Source organism: Ruditapes philippinarum, unplaced genomic scaffold (assembly GCF_026571515.1).
Source record: "Ruditapes philippinarum isolate M1 unplaced genomic scaffold, ASM2657151v2 ctg5447_1_1_1_1, whole genome shotgun sequence".
NCBI classification, from domain to species: Eukaryota; Metazoa; Mollusca; class Bivalvia; order Venerida; family Veneridae; genus Ruditapes; species Ruditapes philippinarum.
In genome coordinates, this window is record NW_026854323.1 from 76294 (window position 1) to 98304 (window position 22011).

Here is a 22011-nt window from a genome sequence, read left to right on the forward strand (position 1 = left end):
ATGTGATTTTATTGCTCAATAAAATCACTGTTTGTAGTTCGGATGTGCATCATTATATCACGAGGGCCCTCGTGATATAATGATGCACATCAGAACTACAAACAGTGATTTTATCAAGCAATAAAATCACCGATTTGGATATATTATTTCGATTCTAACACGAAATCAACAAATGAATGCTGCCGTATCTGATATTAAGCGAAATTGCACCTGATTTGTTTCCCTACATATTATCAGCGCGTCACATTTTTAGTGGTTACATCACGTGTATAATGATTACATCACTTGTCTAAATATAGAACGTCAAACAGTGATTTTATAACATAATAACAGACACTTTCTGTTCTTCTATGTTCAATAGGGAAAATTGTTGGTTGTGTTAGAATTTGCAATTATTAGTCCCCTACCGGTTTACCGGAGGGGACTTTAGGTTTACCCTCCGTCCGTCTGTCTGTCCGTCTGTCTGTCTGCCTGTCCGTCTGTCAGTCTGTCTGTCTGTCTGTCAGTCCGTCAGTCCGTCCGTCCACAAAACTGGATCCCGCAATAACTTGAAAAGTACTGAAAATATTTTTATGAAACTTGATATATGGATACATGGCAGTATGGAGATTATGCACGTCTTTTTCTTTTCTTCCTATGTTGAAAATTCTGGTTGCTATGGCAACAAATAGGCTTAAAATATGGCAAATTTTACACATAAACTGGATCCAGTGATAACGCAAAAAGTACTGGAAATATGTTTATGAAACTTGAAATATGGGTAGATGGCAGTCTGGAGATTATGCACGTCTTTTTCTTTTCTTCCTATCTTGAAAATTCTGGTTGCTATGGCAACAACTAAACTGAAAATATGGCAAATTTTATACATAAACTGGATCCTGTGTTAACGCAAAAAGTAATAGAAATATTTTTATGAAACTTGTAATATGGGTAGATGGCAGTCTGGAGATTATGCACGTCTTTTTCTTTTCTTCCTATCTTGAAAATTCTGGTTGCTATGGCAACACATAGACTGAAAATATGGCAAATTTTACACATACACTGAATCCAGTGATAACTCAAAAAGTACTGGAAATATTTTTATGAAACTTGACACATGGGTAGATGGCAATCTTGAGATTATGCATGTCTTATCTGTTCTCCCTATTTTGAAAAAATATTGGTTGCCTTGGCAACAAATAGGCTTAAAACAAAATATCACTTTATTTGTGATTAGTCAAAAAGAGCTGAAATTTTTTTATGAAATTGCATCTTTAATATTCAAGAGTTATCTCCTCTTTAAGAATTTTGCTTTTAAAAATGTTATATTTTGGTAACAGGGATGTTTCAAATATTAACTTTAGAGTGTCCTTCAGTCCGTCTGTCTGTCTGTTCATAAAAACTGTTTTCTGTGATCACTTTTAAAGAAATTTTCCAACAAATTTACTTAAAATATAGAAAAATTGAAACATTAGTGAATGGCCAATGGCCCTTCAGAATGTTGATGGGGTTCTAACCGGTAGGGGACTTATGGATTGCTTGCAATACTATGATAATTGCTTGTTCATGATGTTATATGACTATGATATTATGTGATAAAAGATTACATTTGTTGTCAATTGAAAGTGTTTTTTAGGGCTTTAGTCCAGGGTCCATTTTGGTCCCATTCCAAAAAAATATACCTATTACATAATTTCCCCCCTTAGTAATTACTGTTTCTAAATTGTTGTCAATGACAGTTTTCCTAGTTCTTCTGATGGCACTCTGCTTAACATGAAAAAGCACTGGATTTTCCCAAGTCACCAGGCTGCTTTAACATATGTTAGTTTATATTCAGTAAGATGATATATAAGATATATATGTGTATATATATAGAGACATCTGTATATAATGTTTCAGCTTGTGACAGAATGTTGCTAATTAAAAAACTGTCATATGTATTTATATATATACATGTCATTATAATATACATGTTTATAGAGATTTCTTGGAAAGAAAATGAAAAAAATTGAGATGTGTGTAAATCAAATAATCACAATTATTAATTATATAATACACAAATGTGAAAAAAATTTTTTTTAAAGATTGTTTATTAGCTTGGCAAGTATTCTAAGAAAAGTAATTGTCTGTAAAATCATAGTTGACAGTAACATTCTAAGCTTTGATTTTTTTTTAGAATATATAAGCCCTTTGTGAAGTTAAAAAATCTTAAGGCAAAGTTAATTCTTCATAAATAGTGAACATATTCTAGTGCAACAACACAAATGACTGTGGGTCATTATCCAACCCCATGACAATATCATGGATTATAAGGCATACTTTGAAAAATTTCTGATGCATGATAATTCACAACTACCAAAGAATCCACTAAATACTAAAATCTTCATACATGGCTTGCAGATCATAATTTTAGGTCACTTTCAAAGACAAATAACTTTGGCATGGATTTTGATTTTGAAGCCAACTATTTTTAGTAATTACCTGATCATGGTCTGCACTGTTTACTTAGGTCATGACTAATTTTTTAAGTTTCCCTGAAAATGATGAATGGGTTTGTTCAGATTGAAAGATGGACAAGTCCATATAAGAAATTTAGGGCAGTAAACCCTTTTCTCCCTTTGAAAGTTAAAATAGCTGTACAATACATTTTTAAATTTTTTTTTTACTCATCCGAAGGCATTTTGCTTTAAATATCTTTTTAGCTATATTTGATGACAGACAATTGCTTTTTGTGGTAATATGACCAATTTGGACATAAACTAGCCAGTGTACTAGTACAGTGTATATGTCATTAGTCACTATACCAGGTGAAAAGTTTATATAGTACAAGGCAATATTTGGACAGGCCATGACAGGTTAACACTTGTATCAAGCTGGTGAATATGCTACTCAAGAAGTACAGGCATTCAGTGTTTTTATGCTTCCCGAAAATTATCGGGGAGCATATAGTCGCCGTCTTGTCCATCCGTCCATCCGCTTTTCTTGTCCGGGACATAATTTTGAAACAACAAGAGGTATCAACATGAAACTTTGTAGGTAGATAGATCTCATTAAGTAGGTGTGCAGTGCACAAGAACCGTAACTCTGCCTTGCCTTATTTAGGAGTTATTGCCCTTTGTTTATTTTGACACTTTGATCTTGTCTGGGACATTACTCTAGAATTATAAGAGATATCAACATGACACTTTGTAGATAGATAGGTCTCATTGGGTAGAAGTGCAGTGCTAAAAAATCATAACTCTGCCTTGCCTTATTTTGAAGTTATTGCCCTTTGTTTATTTTTACTATTTTTCCGGGATATAACTCTAAAACTATTAGAGATATCAACATGAAACTTTGTAGGTAGATAGATATCATTGGATAGAACTGCAATGCTTAAAGAAGCTAAACAAAGCCTTGTCTAATTTTGGAGTAATTGCCCTTTGTTTTTTTTTTTATACTTTCCTCTGTTCAAAACCTTTTCGGGGAGCATCACCCGGTTCAACCGGTTCTTGTATTTACCTGTCAAAGTAGCTCTAGTATGATTGGTTTTATATAGACTGTGGACTGCAGTAAGGCTCAATATAACAGTCAGTTTGACTGTTTCATGTTTGACTGTAAACAGTCAATTTCATGTCTGACTGTAGCCCATGTAAAGCTAAAGAAAAACAGCGTGGGATACAATTTATCTAATGTTTGACATTAGCCCCTTGAGTTATGCTTGATAAACAATCAATATTTCATGTCAGACTGTGGCCACTGTTAGGCTAGACTAATGTCTGACTGTAACCTCAGTAAATCTAGATAAACAATCAATTTCATGTTGGACTATGGTCTCAATAATATAAGATATATTGTACAGTCAATTTCATGTTGGACTGTGGCCACGGTAATGTTAGATACATTGTACAGTCAATTTCATATAGGACTGTGGCCTCAGTAATGTTAGATAGATTGTACAGTCAATTTCATGTTGGACTGTGGCCACAGTAATGTTAGATAGATTGTACAGTCAATTTCATGTTGGACTGTGGCCACAATAATGTTAGATAGATTGTACAGTCAATTTCATGTTGGACTGTGGCCACAATAATGTTAGATAGATTGTACAGTCAATTTCATGTAGGACTGTGGCCACGGTAATGTTAGATACATTGTACAGTCACTTTCATGTTGGACTGTGGCCACAGTAATGTTAGATAGATTGTACAGTCAATTTCATGTTGGACTGTGGCCACAATAATGTTACATATATTGTACAGTCAATTTCATGTTGGACTGTGGCCTCAGTAATGTTAGATACATTGTAAAGTCAATTTCACGCTGGACTGTGGCCTCAATAATGTTAGATATATTTTACAGTTAACTCCATGTTGGACTGTGGCCACAATAATGTTACATATATTGTACAGTCAATTTCATGTAGGACTGTGGCCTCAATAATGTTAGATAGATTGTAAAGTCAATTTCATGTTGGACTGTGGCCACAGTAATGTTAGATAGATTGCACAGTCAATTTCATGTTGTACTATGACCTCAGTAATGTTAGATAGATTGTACAGTCAATTTCATGTTGAACTGTGGTCACAGTAACGTTAGATAGATTGTACAGTCAATTTCATGTCCGACTGTGGTCACAATAATGTTAGATAGATTGTACAGTCAATTTCATGTAGGACTGTGGCCACAATAATGTTAGATACATTGTACAGTCAATTTCATGTTGGACTGTGGCCTCAATAATATTAGATATATTATACAGTCAATTTCATGTAGGACTGTGGCCTCAATAATGTTAGATAGATTGTAAAGTCAATTTCATGTTGGACTGTGGCCTCAGTAATGTTACATATATTGTACAGTCAATTTCATGTTGTACTATGACCTCAGTAATGTTAGATAGATTGTACAGTCAATTTCATGTTGGACTGTGGCCACAGTAATGTTAGATAGATTGCACAGTCAATTTCATGTTGTACTATGACGTCAGTAATGTTAGATAGATTGTACAGTCAATTTCATGTCCGACTGTGGTCACAATAATGTTAGATAGATTGTACAGTCAATTTCATGTAGGACTGTGGCCACAATAATGTTGGATACATTGTACAGTCAATTTCATGTTGGACTGTGGCCTCAGTAATGTTACATATATTGTACAGTCAATTTCATGTTGTACTGTGGCCACAGTAACGTTAGATAGATTGTACAGTCAATTTCATGTTGGACTATGACCTCAGTAATGTTAGATAGATTGTACAGTCAATTTCATGTTGGACTGTGGCCACAGTAACGTTAGATAGATTGTACAGTCAATTTCATGTTGGACTGTGGCCACAGTAACGTAAGATAGATTGTACAGTCAATTTCATGCTGTACTATGACCTCAGTAATGTTAGTTAGATTGTACAGTCAATTTCATGTTGAACTGTGGCCACAATAATGTTAGATAGATTGCACAGTCAATTTCATGTTGGACTGTGGCCACAGTAATGTTAGATAGATTGCACAGTCAATTTCATGTTGTACTATGACGTCAGTAATGTTAGATAGATTGTACAGTCAATTTCATGTTGGACTGTGGTCACAATAATGTTAGATACATTGTACAGTCAATTTCATGTTGGGATGTGGCCTCAATAATGTTAGATACAGTAAAAACTCTGAAAACCGGACCCTGTGTGGACTTGACCAAAAGTCCGGTTTTCAGAGGATTCCGGTTTTCAGAGGTTTTATACATTCATTGATAATTATGATGTGTTTGAACAATGACTTTGTTCAATCATTTTGTATTTACTTTTCAACCCTTTTGTCTAAGTCATATTTTAAGTTCTTTTTGCAATACATGTCTTAAGTAATTTTATTATGCAAATCCATGAATATAATTCAGAAAATCAGAAATAAAAACAACATATCTTTTTCATTAGCTTTGAAATATGTTATTAATGGTATTTATTTAGTATTACTATTTTTGCCTATAATTGATATCAAAACAAAGATAACTTCATGATCAAAATTTAAAGCAAAACAGGAATCATTTTAAAAACAGTTTCTGAACTCTTTTAGACCTTTTATATTAAAAAAAATCATAACACATTAAAAACATTTTTGAAAAATTAAATCTACCTGAGGAAAAACACAAATATGATGAAAGAGCTATAATTTAATTGACAATAAGAAATTAACATACACTGACAAGTGTTTTCACACCTGCATAGATAAAAGGAGATGACCATTACCTGGTATTTGAACATGTCACCTGTTGAGATTATGTTGAGATCTACATTAAAATACACAGAAAGTTGACACTTTAATTTGCTGTCCGGTTTTCAGAGGATTTTTAATTCATGTTTAGCATTAGAAACCATAGAAAATCGTCCGGTTTTCGGAATTCAGAGGTTCCGGTATTCAGAGGATTTTTTTTTCAATGAACATATAGGGAGAAAATACGGGACTTTTAAAATGGTCCGGTTTTCAGAGGATTCCGGTTTTCAGAGGGTCCGGTTTTCAGAGTTTTTACTGTACATTGTACAGTCAATTTCATGTTGTCTGTGGCCTCAATAATGTCAGATAGATTGTACAGTCAATTTCATGTTGGACTGTGGCCACAATAATGCTAGATATATTGTACAGTCAATTTCATGCTGGACTGTGGCCACAATAATGTTAGATAGATTTTGCAGTCAATTTCATGTTGGACTGTGGCCACGGTAATGTTAGATACATTGTACAGTCAATTTCATGTTGGCCTGTGGCCTCAGTAATGTCAGATAGATTGTACAGTCAATTTCATGTTGGACTGTGGCCACAATAATGTTAGATAGATTGTACAGTCAATTTCATGTTGGACTGTGGCCACAATCATGTTAGATACATTGTAAAGTCAGTTTCATGTTGGACTATGGCTATGGTAATGTTAGATACATTGTGCAGTCAATTTCATGTTGGACTGTGGCCACAGTAATGTTAAATACATTGTACAGTCACTTTCATGTTGGACTGTGGCCACGGTAATGTTAGATACATTGTACAGTCAATTTCATGTTGGACTGTGGCCACGGTAATGTTAGATACATTGTACAGTCAATTTCATGTTGGACTGTGGCCACGGTAATGTTAGATACATTGTACAGTCAATTTCATGTTGGACTGTGGCCACCGTAATGTTAGATACATTGTACAGTCACTTTCATGTTGGACTGTGGCCTCAGTAATGTTAGATAAATTTTACAGTCAATTTCATGTTGAACTGTTGCCACGGTAATGTTAGATACATTGTACAGTCAATGTCTTGTTGGACTATGGCCTCAGTAATGTTAGAGACATTGTACAGTCAATTTCATGTTGGACTGTGGTCACAATAATGTTAGAGACATTGTACAGTCAATTTCATGTTGGACTATGGCCTCAATTATGTTAGATACATTGTACAGTCAATTTCATGTTGGACTGTGGTCACAATAATGTTACATACATTGTACAGTCAATTTCATGTGTTGACTATGGCCTCAATTATGTTAGATACATTGTACAGTCAATTTCATGTTGGACTGTGGCCTCAGTAATGTTAGAGACATTGTACAGTCAATTTCATGTTGGACCTGTGGTCACAATAATGTTAGATACATTGTACAGTCAATTTCATGTTGGACTGTGGCCACAGTAATGTAAGATAGATTGTACAGTCAATTTCATGTTGGACTACTGCCACAGTAATGTTAGATATATTGTACAGTCAATTTCATGTTGGACTGTGGCCACAGTAATGTTAGATAGATTGTACAGTCAATTTCATGTTGGACTGTGGCCACAGTAATGTTAGATACATTGTACAGTCAATTTCATGTTAATCACAGTAATGTTAGATACATTGTACAGTCAATGTCTTGTTGGACTGTGGCCACAGTAATGTTAGATACATTGTACAGTCAATTTCATGTTGGACTGTGGCCACAGTAATGTTAGAGAGATTGTACAGTCAATTTCATGTTGGACTGTGGCCTCAGTAATGTTAGAGACATTGTACAGTCAATTTCATGTTGGACTATGGCCTCAATAATGTTAGATACATTGTACAGTCAATTTCATGTTGGACTGTGGCCTCAGTAATGTTAGATATATTATACAGTCAATTTCATGTCAGACTGTACATTTGGGAAAGCTTGGTATACCGTTAATGTCTATACAACTAGGTTTTCAATAAGTTTCATTTGAAGCCTTATTTCTGTTTATAATATTCGTTGTCATATCTGTCTTGAACCAACCATTATGCTCTGTAGTATTGCAACATTTGAAGTACAATTAATGAAAACTTTTGTGACAAGGATTTGCTTCCCTTCCCATAGAAGTAAACAGTCCTAGTGTTATTTGAGAAAACATGGTTGCTGGTAGCTAATTAGGGCACCGTTACCTGACTATAGTCCACAAGATTTATTTTGTACTAGTATATTCACAGTGATTGCCTGTTCAACATGTAAAAACTTCTAATGGAGTCTCATTACAACACGATGATATCACATATTTATCTTATAAAAATCCATGTTAACATTTTTGTATCAACAAATACAGTGTTGTGATTGTTGTAAATTGTAATGTAAAATTTTGCTGTAGGACATTTTATTATAATGACCAATGAAGTTTATAGTTTTGATTTTTTGTTTTTGATTTTGTATGAAAATTTGATATCACTAAGTTTTAAGAATTTAAATTTTGGTTAAATTGCAAAGTGAAGCTTTATTTGAGTTTTGGTATTATAAAAGTGTCAACAATGAAAAGGCAAGCTTCAAAGCTGGATTAAACATGTCATATAATGTGTGTGAAAATCAAGGTCTGATGGTCTCTCAGTCGTGAAATATATGAATATAAATATTGTAAATCTTTTGGGGAAATTGGGAGAGAAAATATTTTAAAAGGAGTGATTTGCTAAATAAATCCAATAATTATTATGATAGAAGTTTGAAATTTTTACTACAGTCAGGTATTTAAAAGTCAAGAATGCGGTCAAAGGTCAATTGATTTTTAATCAATTTTTATAAGTTAACTTGTAAAAATTGCTAAAATTTGGTTTAAGGGCAATAACTGTATTTATGATTGATGGTTGACAGGTAATTTGATGAGTATCTTTCAAGTTAAAAACCACTGGAAAAGGATGTTAAAATGTTGATAACTAGACTAGGTTACAGCCAAAGTGTGTGTTTGAATTTGATAGATATTTCTGTTGTTATACTAAGAATATGGATGGCATAGAATATTATCTTTTTGTGTATCTTCTGTGTGCATTAGGGTTACTCATCGGTGTTATATCAGTCTGGTTATGCTGGAATACCTTTTTAACATACAGAAGTAAAAATGCACAACCGGATAAAAGTGAATCGGTAGAACCACAACCTATCTATGTGGTGGCGGTACAGGAAGCTAGGACCGTGTGTTAATGTATGAAGCAATTTTTAATCAGTGTTGTCATATAAAACATAACGAGATATTAAAAAATCTTCATGACTTACTTATTTGAATGTGTTGAAATAGGACAGAGCTTATTAGGCTTATATTGTGCAGTAACTTATGGAAATAAACATCAGGAAATAAACATGGAAATTTAATTGAACACTAAGGAATGTTAAAAAAAATCTATTTAAATAGAAATTGAATCTTGTTGAAATTGTCTCTCTGAATGCATGTTGTTTTTTGATATAATAAAGATTGATAACTTTGGGTGGAAATGTAACCTTGGTATAGATATATCACTTTTAACACTTTGGACCCTACAATATTGAAAGAATTAAATCTTTTTTTGGTACAAAACATTTTTGTTGAGAGTAAGACAGAAGCATTTGATGTTTTGCGACAAGGCTACATTAATTATGCAGCTTGAAAGAGATTTTTCAGTGACATGCCCATCATTTTGTTACATTGTTACAGTATAATATTTCATGTGACAGACACTGTCCATGTCAGATTTCATCTATCAGCCAAACGTAGCAAAAACATCACAACCACGTTTAATGTTGTATCATTTAATTACAACTGGTAAAACCTTCAGCGGTAATATAAACAAGTTAGTGTTTGCCATTAAGAGATGTATGAAATATTTAGGTTGTTAATTTGTGGTAAAATACACATGTTTGATGACACTGAGATGTATATAGTTGATCAGAATTAAGACAGATGTGTGTAATATAACATGAATAAATAATTCATGGAAATTTAGATACTGTTACTACCATAACCCAGGCATGATCTAGGTGTTGTATATAGTATAGATAGAAAGTATATATGGATAAAAAGAGTGTTCAAAATGTGATTAACTGTTACAATTGAAACAAAAGTTATTTTGCGAACATTTCCAAGTTATAATGGATGTAATCCTGTAGTGTTATGCTTAAAATGCAGAAGCAAAAGCATATTGAGTTACCAAAAATGAAAAAATAGTTAATTGAATAATCAGATATTTTATTCTTTTGGTTGAATGAGTGTAAAGAATTGGTTTTGATGTACATGTATAATTATATTGTTATAATAGATTAAATGGTCACACACAGGCTGTATAGCTTATATATAAGATAATGGAGTTAATGAAAGAAAGGGAGAGGACACCTAGTTATAATGATTACGAGGACAGGTATGAGGAACCTCGAGGGTTTGCCCTCGGAGATTATTGGAATTTAAGGTCATGTGATCGTCCAGCAACACCAGAGAGGTTTAAGGTGCTTTTAATTATATCAAATTGTTCTTAATTACTTCCATTATTGTACTAGTTAAGTATTAATGGTTACTTCAGTAGTTTAAAAGATAACTGGTCAATGTACAGTACGTCACTTTAGTATAATTATTCTAAAATACATCATATATTTTGTTACTAATTAATAGAAGAACTACAAAATAAATGTTTGATATAGTTTCACATAAATATTGGTTTCTTTGGAAGGTCGAATAATGATGAAAGGTAAATGAAGAATAAAAATGATCACTTTGTTTGATCAATATTAACATTATAAGTTATTAAAATGTGTAGATAAATTCATTGAAGAGGTCACTCACAGAATATGTTGAAAATGAATGCAGGGATTAAATGATACACATTATATTATATAAACTATTGTAGGACTCACCACTATCACTATCTTACACATGAATATACATGGTTGTTGACTATAAAGTTTTAATTAATTCATGACCTCTTGTCGTCTAACATTGAGCAACTGAAAAAAAGTTATTTGGACTCAACTGCCAATTTTCAAAATTAAATTGTTTGTTAAGACAAGACTTTAAGTATGAGATCTTCATAATTATTTTACGAAGTAATTATTATATATTACATTGTGTGTTGATACATATATTTTCAGAATCGTAAACAAGAAGAGAGGGATCGTCAGTTACAAAAGAAAGTCACAGAACTACAGACACAGACCCAGAGATTGGAGCGTAAAATTGCTCTCATTAAAACTGAAAATGAAACACTTGTAAGTATTATAATTATTATGTTGTATTAATTAATGTAGAAGTAGGATAAGTGTGTTGGATGAATATCTTTCCTAACTCTTGTGTAGCAATTGTCAGGGCACTGTATACTAAAGGGGCTGCTGTTTGGTTGACAGCACACATGATAAAGTGTCATGAGCTGAGGAATAACTGAGATATTATTCTCAGTGGATGAACTGGAGGGTTTGTGATTTTAAAACAGTTAGCAGTCTACTGGACAAATCACTCAATATACATGCAGCAGAGATTGAACAAAGCCATGGATTTTGAGAACCACTCGCAGACATTGATGGAAATTTGTCATCGGATGCCTCAGCATTTATTTATCAGTTAGATTGGTCTTCGATTTGATTCTCAGTGTCTGACTTCTTGGTGATATTCTTTAAAAAGATTGTTATGTTTTGGTAGCATGACTTGTCTATGCTATAGATATCATTTATGGGGGTATGAAGCTGACTAAAATATTCCAGATTAAATGCCAATGCTGTTAATCAATAGAAAAGTATCTATGCCTGAAAAGAAAAAAAAAAACATCACATAATGCTTCAGTTTTGGCTTAAGGCCATCTTATAAATATATTATAACAGTAGTTGAAACTTGTTGTAAAAGGCAGTTTGTCATCGTACAGTGAAGTTCGTGACAACACAAAAACTTGTTGACACTACAAAAAGCATCATGCATTTACACCTGACATATAATTAGAATATTTTTTAATTAGCCGTATCTCATTTTATGGAGCATAATCCTAAATACCATTGCAGCAAGTAGGTGTTTTTTCTTCTCTCCAGAAATAGGAATGAGGCTGTGGCCTTTCCTTTTGGGAAAATTAAGCACAAGTTTTTGTCAAATATTGGGCAAAAAGTGGAATGGCTTAAAAAAAGCAAACAAAAACTCCCTCATTCCTTATTTATAGTACAAAGGTTGTTTATCCTTAAAGGCCTTAAAAAGGTGAACATTCTTGTTCATTAATTCACCCTAGGGTGTGAAGGCACTGATTTATCATTGAAATTCCCTTAAATGTATCCAAGACATTTATTATTTTGAGAAATTCACTGATTAAATTGGGAAAAATCCAGCATATTTTTTTCAATTGAGAAGCCACCCATATTCAAAGGCTCTCAAAAGTAAATATGTTGAAACTTTCCATTGAAAAAATCAATCTGTTGATAAAGTATAATTACTGTACATGCATTGTATAATTATAGTTTATAACAAGTGCAGATGTTTGTTCACTTTACATTAAATTTTACAGATCTTATCATAATGTTACTTAATAAGAGCCTTAAAGGTCCCGTACTGTGGCCATGTAGTTGTACTTATAATGACTGAAGGCCATCAACATGTAGTTGTTATATAGTTTAATTGACACTTTCTGCAATCTCTTTTACTATATCTTCTACACAGTGATACATAGTCAACATTGTGTAAAAATTTGTGGCCTTGTATGTAAAGACATTTACCAAGATATGTAATGCTGACATCTGGAGTCTGATCCTTGAAAAACCTTATACTTACCACAAATCATATTTACCACAGATCATACTAACCACAAATCATACTTATGCATACTTACCACAAATGATACTTACCACAAATGATACTTACCACAAATCATACTTACCACAGATCATACTTACCACAAATAATACTTACCACAAATCATACTTACCACAAATCTTACTTACCACAAATCATACTTACCACAAATCATACTTACCACAGATCATACTTACCACAAATCATACTTACCACAAATCATACTTACCACAAATCATACTTACCACAAATCATACTTACCACAAATCATATTTACCACAGATCATCCTTACCACAACTCATACTTACCACAGATCTTACCACAAATCATACTTACCACAGATCTTACCACAAATCATACTTACCACAGATCATACTTACCACAGATCTTACCACAAATCATACTTACCACAGATCATACTTACCACAAATCATACTTACCACAAATCATACTTACCTCAGATAATGCAGTGAAGACTACACCTACCTATCTTTGAAATGTATTAAGGAAAAGGAGAGGGTAACCCAACAAACCCAATTTTTTCATGTGAAAATATAGAAGACCATTGCCAAATGAGAAAATAAATTATATAAAGCATGGTCTTTCTACACTTAGTTAACAGTTATCCCACTTTAACTTTATGCTCTCATCATAATAAAGTCATTGTTGGATACCCATGGCCAAACCATTAACATTTACATGACTTTTTATGTTACATGTATCAAATGTGGGTATTCCACGATGAATAAAATGGACAATTAGATTTACAGTTTGTGTTTCTATTTAATTTGATTTGTATATTGCATTAATTGCAAAGTATAGATGAGGAAACCCAATTTGAGTATATTAGACTAAATCAATATCTGTTCATTTGATGGTTCATTGTACTCAGCTGACTGCTAATGTACTAAAACAACTTCATGTGAACAGCATTATAAAACAGAACAGTTCCATTTGTTTAACTCACAAACAATACTATATTTATTTTTATCAATTCTGTTATTTTATTGCAACAGCTTGTAAATTAATATATATTTTATGTCAATAATTTGTAGCTGAATTTTCATTCAGTGTATATTTTACCATATAGGCAATATATAAACATGCGGCATGTTTTGAAAGAGTGATTTTAGATATGATACATGGTATGTCTTTTAGTTTGTAAGTATGTATATATATACATGAACTGCACATCCTGCCAAATATAGCATCCTAATCAAAATTGCTCAATTATACTCTTCTTACCTGTTAGTACACTCCAATTACAAACAATGATGAAAACATAAAATGCTTTAAGTCTAGATTATAGGAAATTATGTCAGTTTGATTATAATTATATGTATACTTCACTCATATCTGGGGAGACAGTGGGTCAGGGCAAGACGATATGTGGTTGCGAGCTAGAAAATTTGCTGTTAAACCCGCAGAGTGTGGTGTTGCATTGTCTTGTTGGAAAGTTAAGCTGCTGTAAGGTTGCCGCGCACAACAACAAGCTCGGTCTTTTAATCCCTCATAATACCTCCCCATTCACACTTCCCCCACCAAACCTATCCCTTTTCCGGATGCAACATTGTGCGAAACGTTCATTTCTGCGACCATAAATTCGTACCCTACAGTCAGCATGACCTAATGGCAAGCGTAATTCATCGCTGAAAATACCCCAACCCCACTGGTTTCGTGTCCAGCTTAAGAAAAGCTGTGCCCAGGCCAGCATTGTGACCATATGGCTGGATCTCGGTATCTGACCAGTATATGGTCTGCAGGCACAAATTGGAATGTGGGATTGCATAAGGTGATTTCAGATAGTTTGGGCATTGACTCGTAGCTGCCGAGCAGTAGCTGTAGCATTCAAAAAAAAAGTTGTGTTGGTGATTCAGCCTAATGACTTGGCCGTCCCTTAGTGACGTCACATGAGGTGCACCGGATCTCAGACGATCATGAACAGATCCAGTATTACCGAACCATGTACTAAGAATATCAATTGTTTGCCTAGAGCAGCCAAACTGCTGTGCAATGTCCATAACCCTAGCACCTGCTTGCACCATCCCAGTAGCCTAATTACGTTGATTTTCAGAGAGCCGTGGCATGGCTGCTGAAAGTCTTAAGATTTAACAATAATGTTTTTTTGAAGTTGTGAATAAAGTTTCTGTGTAAGAAGTTTTACTCAATATGACATGAGATTATTTGAGGCAGCATGTGTCAAAAAACGGAAATTGGTGTTTAACTTCTCAAGATATTTTATAACAAATTAATATATATCTCTTTTGTTAAATCAACAAATTAAATTTATAAATTTGCAGCAGGGCAATACAATCATCACATCAGTTTTTTACCCCAAGTATTAATATCCCCATTGACCTGTCTCCCAGAAAAAAAACCACTTATAAATACTGGCTTATAGATTTAGTTATTCAAAAATATTATATGAAATTGTCTTAATTGTCAGTCTTTATGCGCTTTTGTGTTCTTTTTATTGATACAAATTTACATAATATCATTTCATGTAAAGTAAATATCACATAATTTCAACAAAATGTTCATATCCATTGTTAACAAGTATGTTGAAGGTGACAGAAGAAAACTAAAGAGATAAAACATGTTTTATTGACATGACTACATGTGTTTGTTGCCCCATCTAAGGTAATTTAAGTAGAGAAGAATGTTAAAAGGTTTTAATCTGATTTGCATACTTGTTGAAAACTTGCCTACTAATTAATAACTGTCACACTGTGAAGGTTAAATTTCAGCAAGTGCAAAGTTATGTCAGTCATGAAACACTGTATATATCAACAGCAGCAGGCATTTTTCCTTCATTTTGACCAGAATTTTGACTGATCATATTAGCATTTTGATAAAGTTCCTAAATATCAGAATTTTACAATGAGCAAGGCAACTGAAAAACTCTCATAATATTTCTTATAAAGGGACACAAGCAAGCTCAGCTATTCTTTATTGGCCTTTAACATATATAGTTATGCCCCTTTCCTGACTTCAGTTCTAGATTTGTTTGTTTTCGTAAACTGGCACCATAAACTGACAATGCCCCTGATGGAAAGTCACTGAATTACACAACTTTAGTCTGACATGACTTACAACTAGAATTTTTGCATATGATCATGAATACATGGCTGAATTATCTGACTTTAATGCATTTTCATGGTCAATATTTGAAAGAAATGTTTTTCGCGCTTTGCCTTTTTAACTTGGAATTTGTAAAAACTTAATAGAATTGTGTTGAAAGTAATTAAAAGAATTGTTTTTGAAAGTAAAAAGATACATGATTGCAGCCATTTTTGCTGTAATTGCCATATATACTAAGCATTCAAACAGAATCTAGCAGACTTTATATCTGACTTTATTTTATCCTTTATGTTTTTTGAAAGTTAATCATATTAAAATTTGTCCATGATTATAAAAGTATTTTGTACTATAATTTAGTTTCTACATTTTTGCCAGCATTTTATCAATATACTATTAAATAAGTCCCCAGTTACATGTTCTTATTTCTGTCTGTTGCAAGTCTGGAGATGAGCTTTATTTGATACTTGTAATTTGTGTCTGCATATTCTCCTATATAATCAATGATCTCCGTATTTTGGCAACCATTTATCTGTCTGCCTCCGTGACTCATCAACCTTATGTTTTATTTATATATGAAAAAAAAAAAACCCACTAGATTTAAAGTCACCAGTTCTTTATTTCCTGTAAATGAAATTAATTATTCCTTGGTATGGAGTAGTTATTAACTTCATTGTAAAACACTAGACCACTAATAATTTAGTTTATACAGAATTTATTATACATGTAGTTCAATTGTGTAAGAAGCTATAAGCTAAAGACACAACCTGGAACCAACCAGTACTGAGCAATTAGTGTAAAGTTTCTTTTCAAGGAAACAATGGTTCGATCTCATGCTGCTAGATATCATTAGATTAAAGGTGATGTGTTAACCACACAATCATTTTAAATACAGTAGTAATTTACCGTATACTGAATTATGTAGGTCCATGGAAAAAAAGATCAAAATGAAGTCCATTTGCAAAAAATGGTTTATTTGAGGTTTGTCCAAGTTAGAATTTTGTGTGAAGTCAGGGTATAAAGTATAATGTTTTATTTAAAATATATAAACACCAAGATGATAGAAAGTTATTGTGATAGCTTATTTAGTTGTTTCACCACACCTAATAGAGAACAAAAATGTAGATTAAATGTCAATATAAGGCTTCATAAATTTATTTGTATGATTTTGATATTATTGATCTACATATTTGAAAACAGGCTACCAGGGTCCAGTGTATTACTATTGTCAGGTAAGGTCACCTCAAACTCAGGTAACCAGACATTCAGTGAGTTGTTAAGGAAGTGAAAAAAAAGGTATAAGAGTTAGGTAGAATGCATTTTAAAGATGCAATAAATGGTTATTTATATTAATTTGGGAAAAACTAAGGATAGTTTGTATGCAAAATATCAAATTATGATTTCAATTTACAGAAACGCAAGCAAGATGATAAAAAACCACTGGAAGAAAAGATTAAAACATTAAAAAAACGTAATGCTGAGCTTGCTGCTATTGCACGACGGCTGGAAGAGAAGGCCAAACATTTACAACAAGAAAATATGAAGGTAAAACCTTTGTTTCTTTCATGTCATACTCTCAAAGTTTTCAAAGTCTGCAGTTTGATTTCTGAGGATACTGTATCCTCAGAAATCAAACTGCAGACTTTGAAAACTTTGAGAGTATACAATACAGTCAAACTTGTATTGTCGTATATTGGTTATACTGCTAGACCAGATCAAGCAAGATTAAAGCAGCAAGGTTTGGGTAAAACAAATTATGACATAAAATAAGTCACCTTGAACAAGTGGTTTGACTATATCTTATTAAATTGTAGGCGTCCGCGCCGAAGCGCGGCACCCTTTATGGAATGAAATCAGATTTTGTGAAAGGGCGACAGCAATTTCTCGAGCCTTTTAGTCGGTCATGATAAAAGCCGATCATTCCGATCGGTATGAGGGTGCTTGATTATTAATTAATGAAATGTTGCGATATGTTCAATGAATAGCGAACTGGAGAATTTCGCAATGCAAACATTTTAAAATGAAATAACCTTTTCCGTCAATAATTAGCGCTCTTCGGCGTTTTTTATTTATCATTTTGTAGTACACAGTTGGTTATTATGGTATGTTATTGTTTTACATGTTTCCGAAAGCTGTAAATAGAATGATGAGTGGATGAACTAAACATTCCGAAAATCTATTTATAGAGGGATGTACTCCTATCGGTAATCCCCGGTCTCTCCCGGTCTATTTTGACCAGGATTTACTAGTGATATCACACGTTTATTGTCCGGTCTCTACCCGGTTTGGAGTAGATGTTTGATATTGTTATATTTTTTTGTTGCGTGAAAAAATGGTGTTTATGTGGTATTGATAATAATTTCAAAATAATTGAGGTTGTTGTAAAAGGAAAATAAAAATTGAAAGTCAGGGATTATAACTCAGTATTTTTTTTGTAGTTTAGTTTTAGCATATTTGTCAGCAAATAGGACTAATAATCTAAAGGTCATAAAACCATCACTTTTATCATATAAAATATCATTCTTTATTTTTATTGATCTGAATAATGAGTGCAGATAACTCTTGCATCACTTTCCAACATAGATTTCAAGAGTTACTTCCCATTGTATAATCTCCATTATTTTGACATTTCATGAATTGTATTTTTTTGTTACTTAAAGGTAAGTTAAATAACTACAAAAAATGATTTGATATAAACATTCCGGTAAGTTAAATAACTACAAAAAATGGTTTGATATAAACATTCACCCTCTAATGTGTTAATGAATCATCAACCTTTAAAGTAAACACAATATTAATTATATTCAACATTTATAAACAATATGTAGAAAGCCAAGGAGATGGCAGCCGGGAGCCAGCTTGCAAGTGGGGTACACGGAACTGACCAGATGAAGAAAATGTTTGCACGCCAGAGAGCAAAAGATCTAGCTGAACATGCCAAGCAAATGCTAGCCAAGGATCGTGAAATTGAAGAACTCCGGAAAAAATGTCAAGAACTGGCAGACCAACTAAGCAATGCTGATTTTCTTGGACCTGAGGTATTTGAATAATTATGTTAATTAAATTATAGAATAAATTGATAGATTAATCATTTCTCACAATATGACATATAATAGTTTAAATTGCAGTTATTATATTTAATATCTGTCAGTCAAAAGATCAATTTAATAGGTTTGTCAATATCATAAATTTGGTGCGAATTTGTATCTAAAAAGATAATTTTATTTATCTTTTATTATCATACTTGCTATCATATTGATATAGAACACATACACATGTAGATATATATAATTTAATTACATGAGATTCATTAATTTTGAAAACTATTTAAAGAAGACAGTTGAAAGTTGATAATTATCTTACCATTTTAATATTAAGACTTGGTTTTAAAAATATTTACTTTAAGGTTCAATTTTCTTACAAATTGACAATATTAAGTTAGTTTATGTTATCTGTGTTACACCAGACAGAACCTTGAATGTGTTAAAGTTTCGGTATAATAATTATAAAAATATTATCACCTAAGATTAGTCAGTCTTGTTGACATATATATCTATGTACTTAGAGATATAGTAATCTATATTATAGATCAGGGACAGGCAATTATTTCATATATATATATATATACATACAACTTGCACCCTTAAGGTCTTTGTGTCTATTGAAACATAAACATTTTTTTTTCTATTTGGATGTATACACATGGAAAAAATTATTTGGTGAAATAAGGAAATTATGAAAGAAACACAAAAAAACCCACCATAAATGGGTGAAACTTATTGGTGTAGTGTATATATGATATGTATGGATTATGTAAAACTTTACTATTTATAATATAAACATTATGTTCCCTTATCAATATGACTCAATGAATAAATTTGTCAACTGCCTGTGTTAGATACATGTTTAAAGAAGGTATTTGAATGTTTATACTGCAAAACATAAAAAAAACATATTACAAGTAAACAGGAAGGTTGATTCAAAATTAAGCTTTAACAGTTAGGAAGATATGTAATAAAACATGAAGTAAGAGTCTATGTACTTCTTTGTAATTAGATAATGAAGGATTTATTTTAAAGTGGATAAATACAATCAATCAAATATAAATGAGTTAAGCAGTAAGCTAGTAAAATATGTGTTCTAAAGAGATGGTGTGACAAGTGTTAGACAATGACAGTTAACTGATTTATATGTAAAAATTCTGTGAATTCTTAATATATGTAATATCATGGATATCCTTCAACGTATAGAAATGCTATTGAAGGTAAGAATTTCATTAAAATTATTTTTACATTAGTAATAAAGTGTATCTTTTTGGTAAACCTGAGTACAATGTGCTCATAGTGAGCTATTGTGCTTCCCCTTCATCCGGCATCAGTGAGTTGTTGTCAACAATTTCTTGAAAAACAATATCTTCTCTGAAACTTATACCTGGCTATTAACCAAACTACCCTTGGATTATCCTTGGTAATTTAAATGTCCCCTATCATGATACCAGTTAGTTGCTAAAATTACAAATTTCATTAATTTACCTGTCTGAAAGTGACATAGCCCAGAATTTTGGTATGTGGAATGTAACATTATTTAGAGGTCCCCTACTGAAGTTGTTGGAATTATATCTCTAGGGTCAAAATGATCCCACCAGGGGATTGTGGGTGGGAGTCCTGGGTTTTCCTTATAAGATTATAAAGTACATAGTAAAATCTGATAATTTCTAATCTGAAACCACAAGGACAGGATCTAGATATTTGGCATTAAACATTACTACTTCCTACAAGGTTGTTGATAATTGCTTTTGGTCAAATGAATCTTATTTATACAGTAACACTGTTAACAATCTTATTCTCTGAAAGCCCAATGGCTTAAGCTTAGATATTTCACATGAAAAATTGTCTAGTTGACTCTGCACCAAGATTGTTTAGATTATTGTTCAAGGGTCAAATTGGTGTTTAATAGATGAAGATAACTAATAAATTATTGTTTACTATGTAAACAAAGAGAAAAACTATGACCCCAAGGCTGGGCCAATTGGTTGTTGACTTCAGACCACTTGCCCCTCACCTCTGTGGGTTCGAATCCAAAAAGGGACTTTGGATTCTTTCATGTGAGAAAGCTATCCAGCTAGCTTACAGAACGTCAGTGGTTTTACTCAGGTATTTGTGACTGAAATAATGCACGGAAGGGCACCTGAGGTCTTTCTCCACCAGTATAGCTGGAAAGTTGCAATATGTTTGTGCAATGTAAAAACCAACAAGCAAAAAAACAAACAAAAATTTACCTTGAACATTAAACATTGCATTATGTTTACAATAAAATGATAGATTTATTACGCAGCATTATGTACTGATCTTGTTATTTTAGAAGGAGACTACTCTTCAATAAACAATACACTAAATATTGTGTCATAGTAGTAATTAGCTCCCTTAACTTTCTGTGGCTATATAATTATTGTAATTTGATTGTATATATACAGTCACTGAATAGTACAAATTGTAAAGTAACAGTATTAAATTGGTATGAGATACTTTTTCTTATATAAACATTTTATGATGTATTGAATTTTTAGGAAGCAGGTACAGTGACAACAACTAAATGAAATGAAAATTTTGCTCTAACCATTTCACTAACGTAAATTATAAACTGTCACAGACTGATGCTCAATGTTATATTTTTTAACGGACATAAAATAAATATAACTACATATAATTTACCCCAACTACATATAATTCAGCACAACTATTTCCAATATAACCTAACTACATATAATTCAGCACAACTGCTTCAAATTCATCCCAACTACAAGTACATGTAATTCATCCCAACTACTTGCCATTTGAATCTATCTACATATTATTCAGCCCAACTGCTTAGAAAACTAAATTGCTTCCTTACAAAGTATATCAGACAATTAATGTTTTATTTACAAAGTGATTCCATACAAGCTTCTCATTAGCAGAACA

General features: G+C 32.5%; 1 protein-coding gene across 1 annotated transcript in view; it reads left to right on the forward strand.

Moving 5' to 3' along the window:
- Positions 1-22011, forward strand: part of LOC132739819 (trichohyalin-like) — a gene marked incomplete at its 3' end in the record, with an annotated part of 91008 nt that overhangs the window by 37915 nt on the left and 31082 nt on the right. Inside the window, exons 3-5 of the mRNA XM_060727628.1 lie at positions 11301-11417; positions 17465-17596; positions 18880-19089. Coding sequence (XP_060583611.1) covers positions 11301-11417; positions 17465-17596; positions 18880-19089 — 459 coding nt within the window. The remainder of the gene's footprint in view (positions 1-11300; positions 11418-17464; positions 17597-18879; positions 19090-22011) is intronic.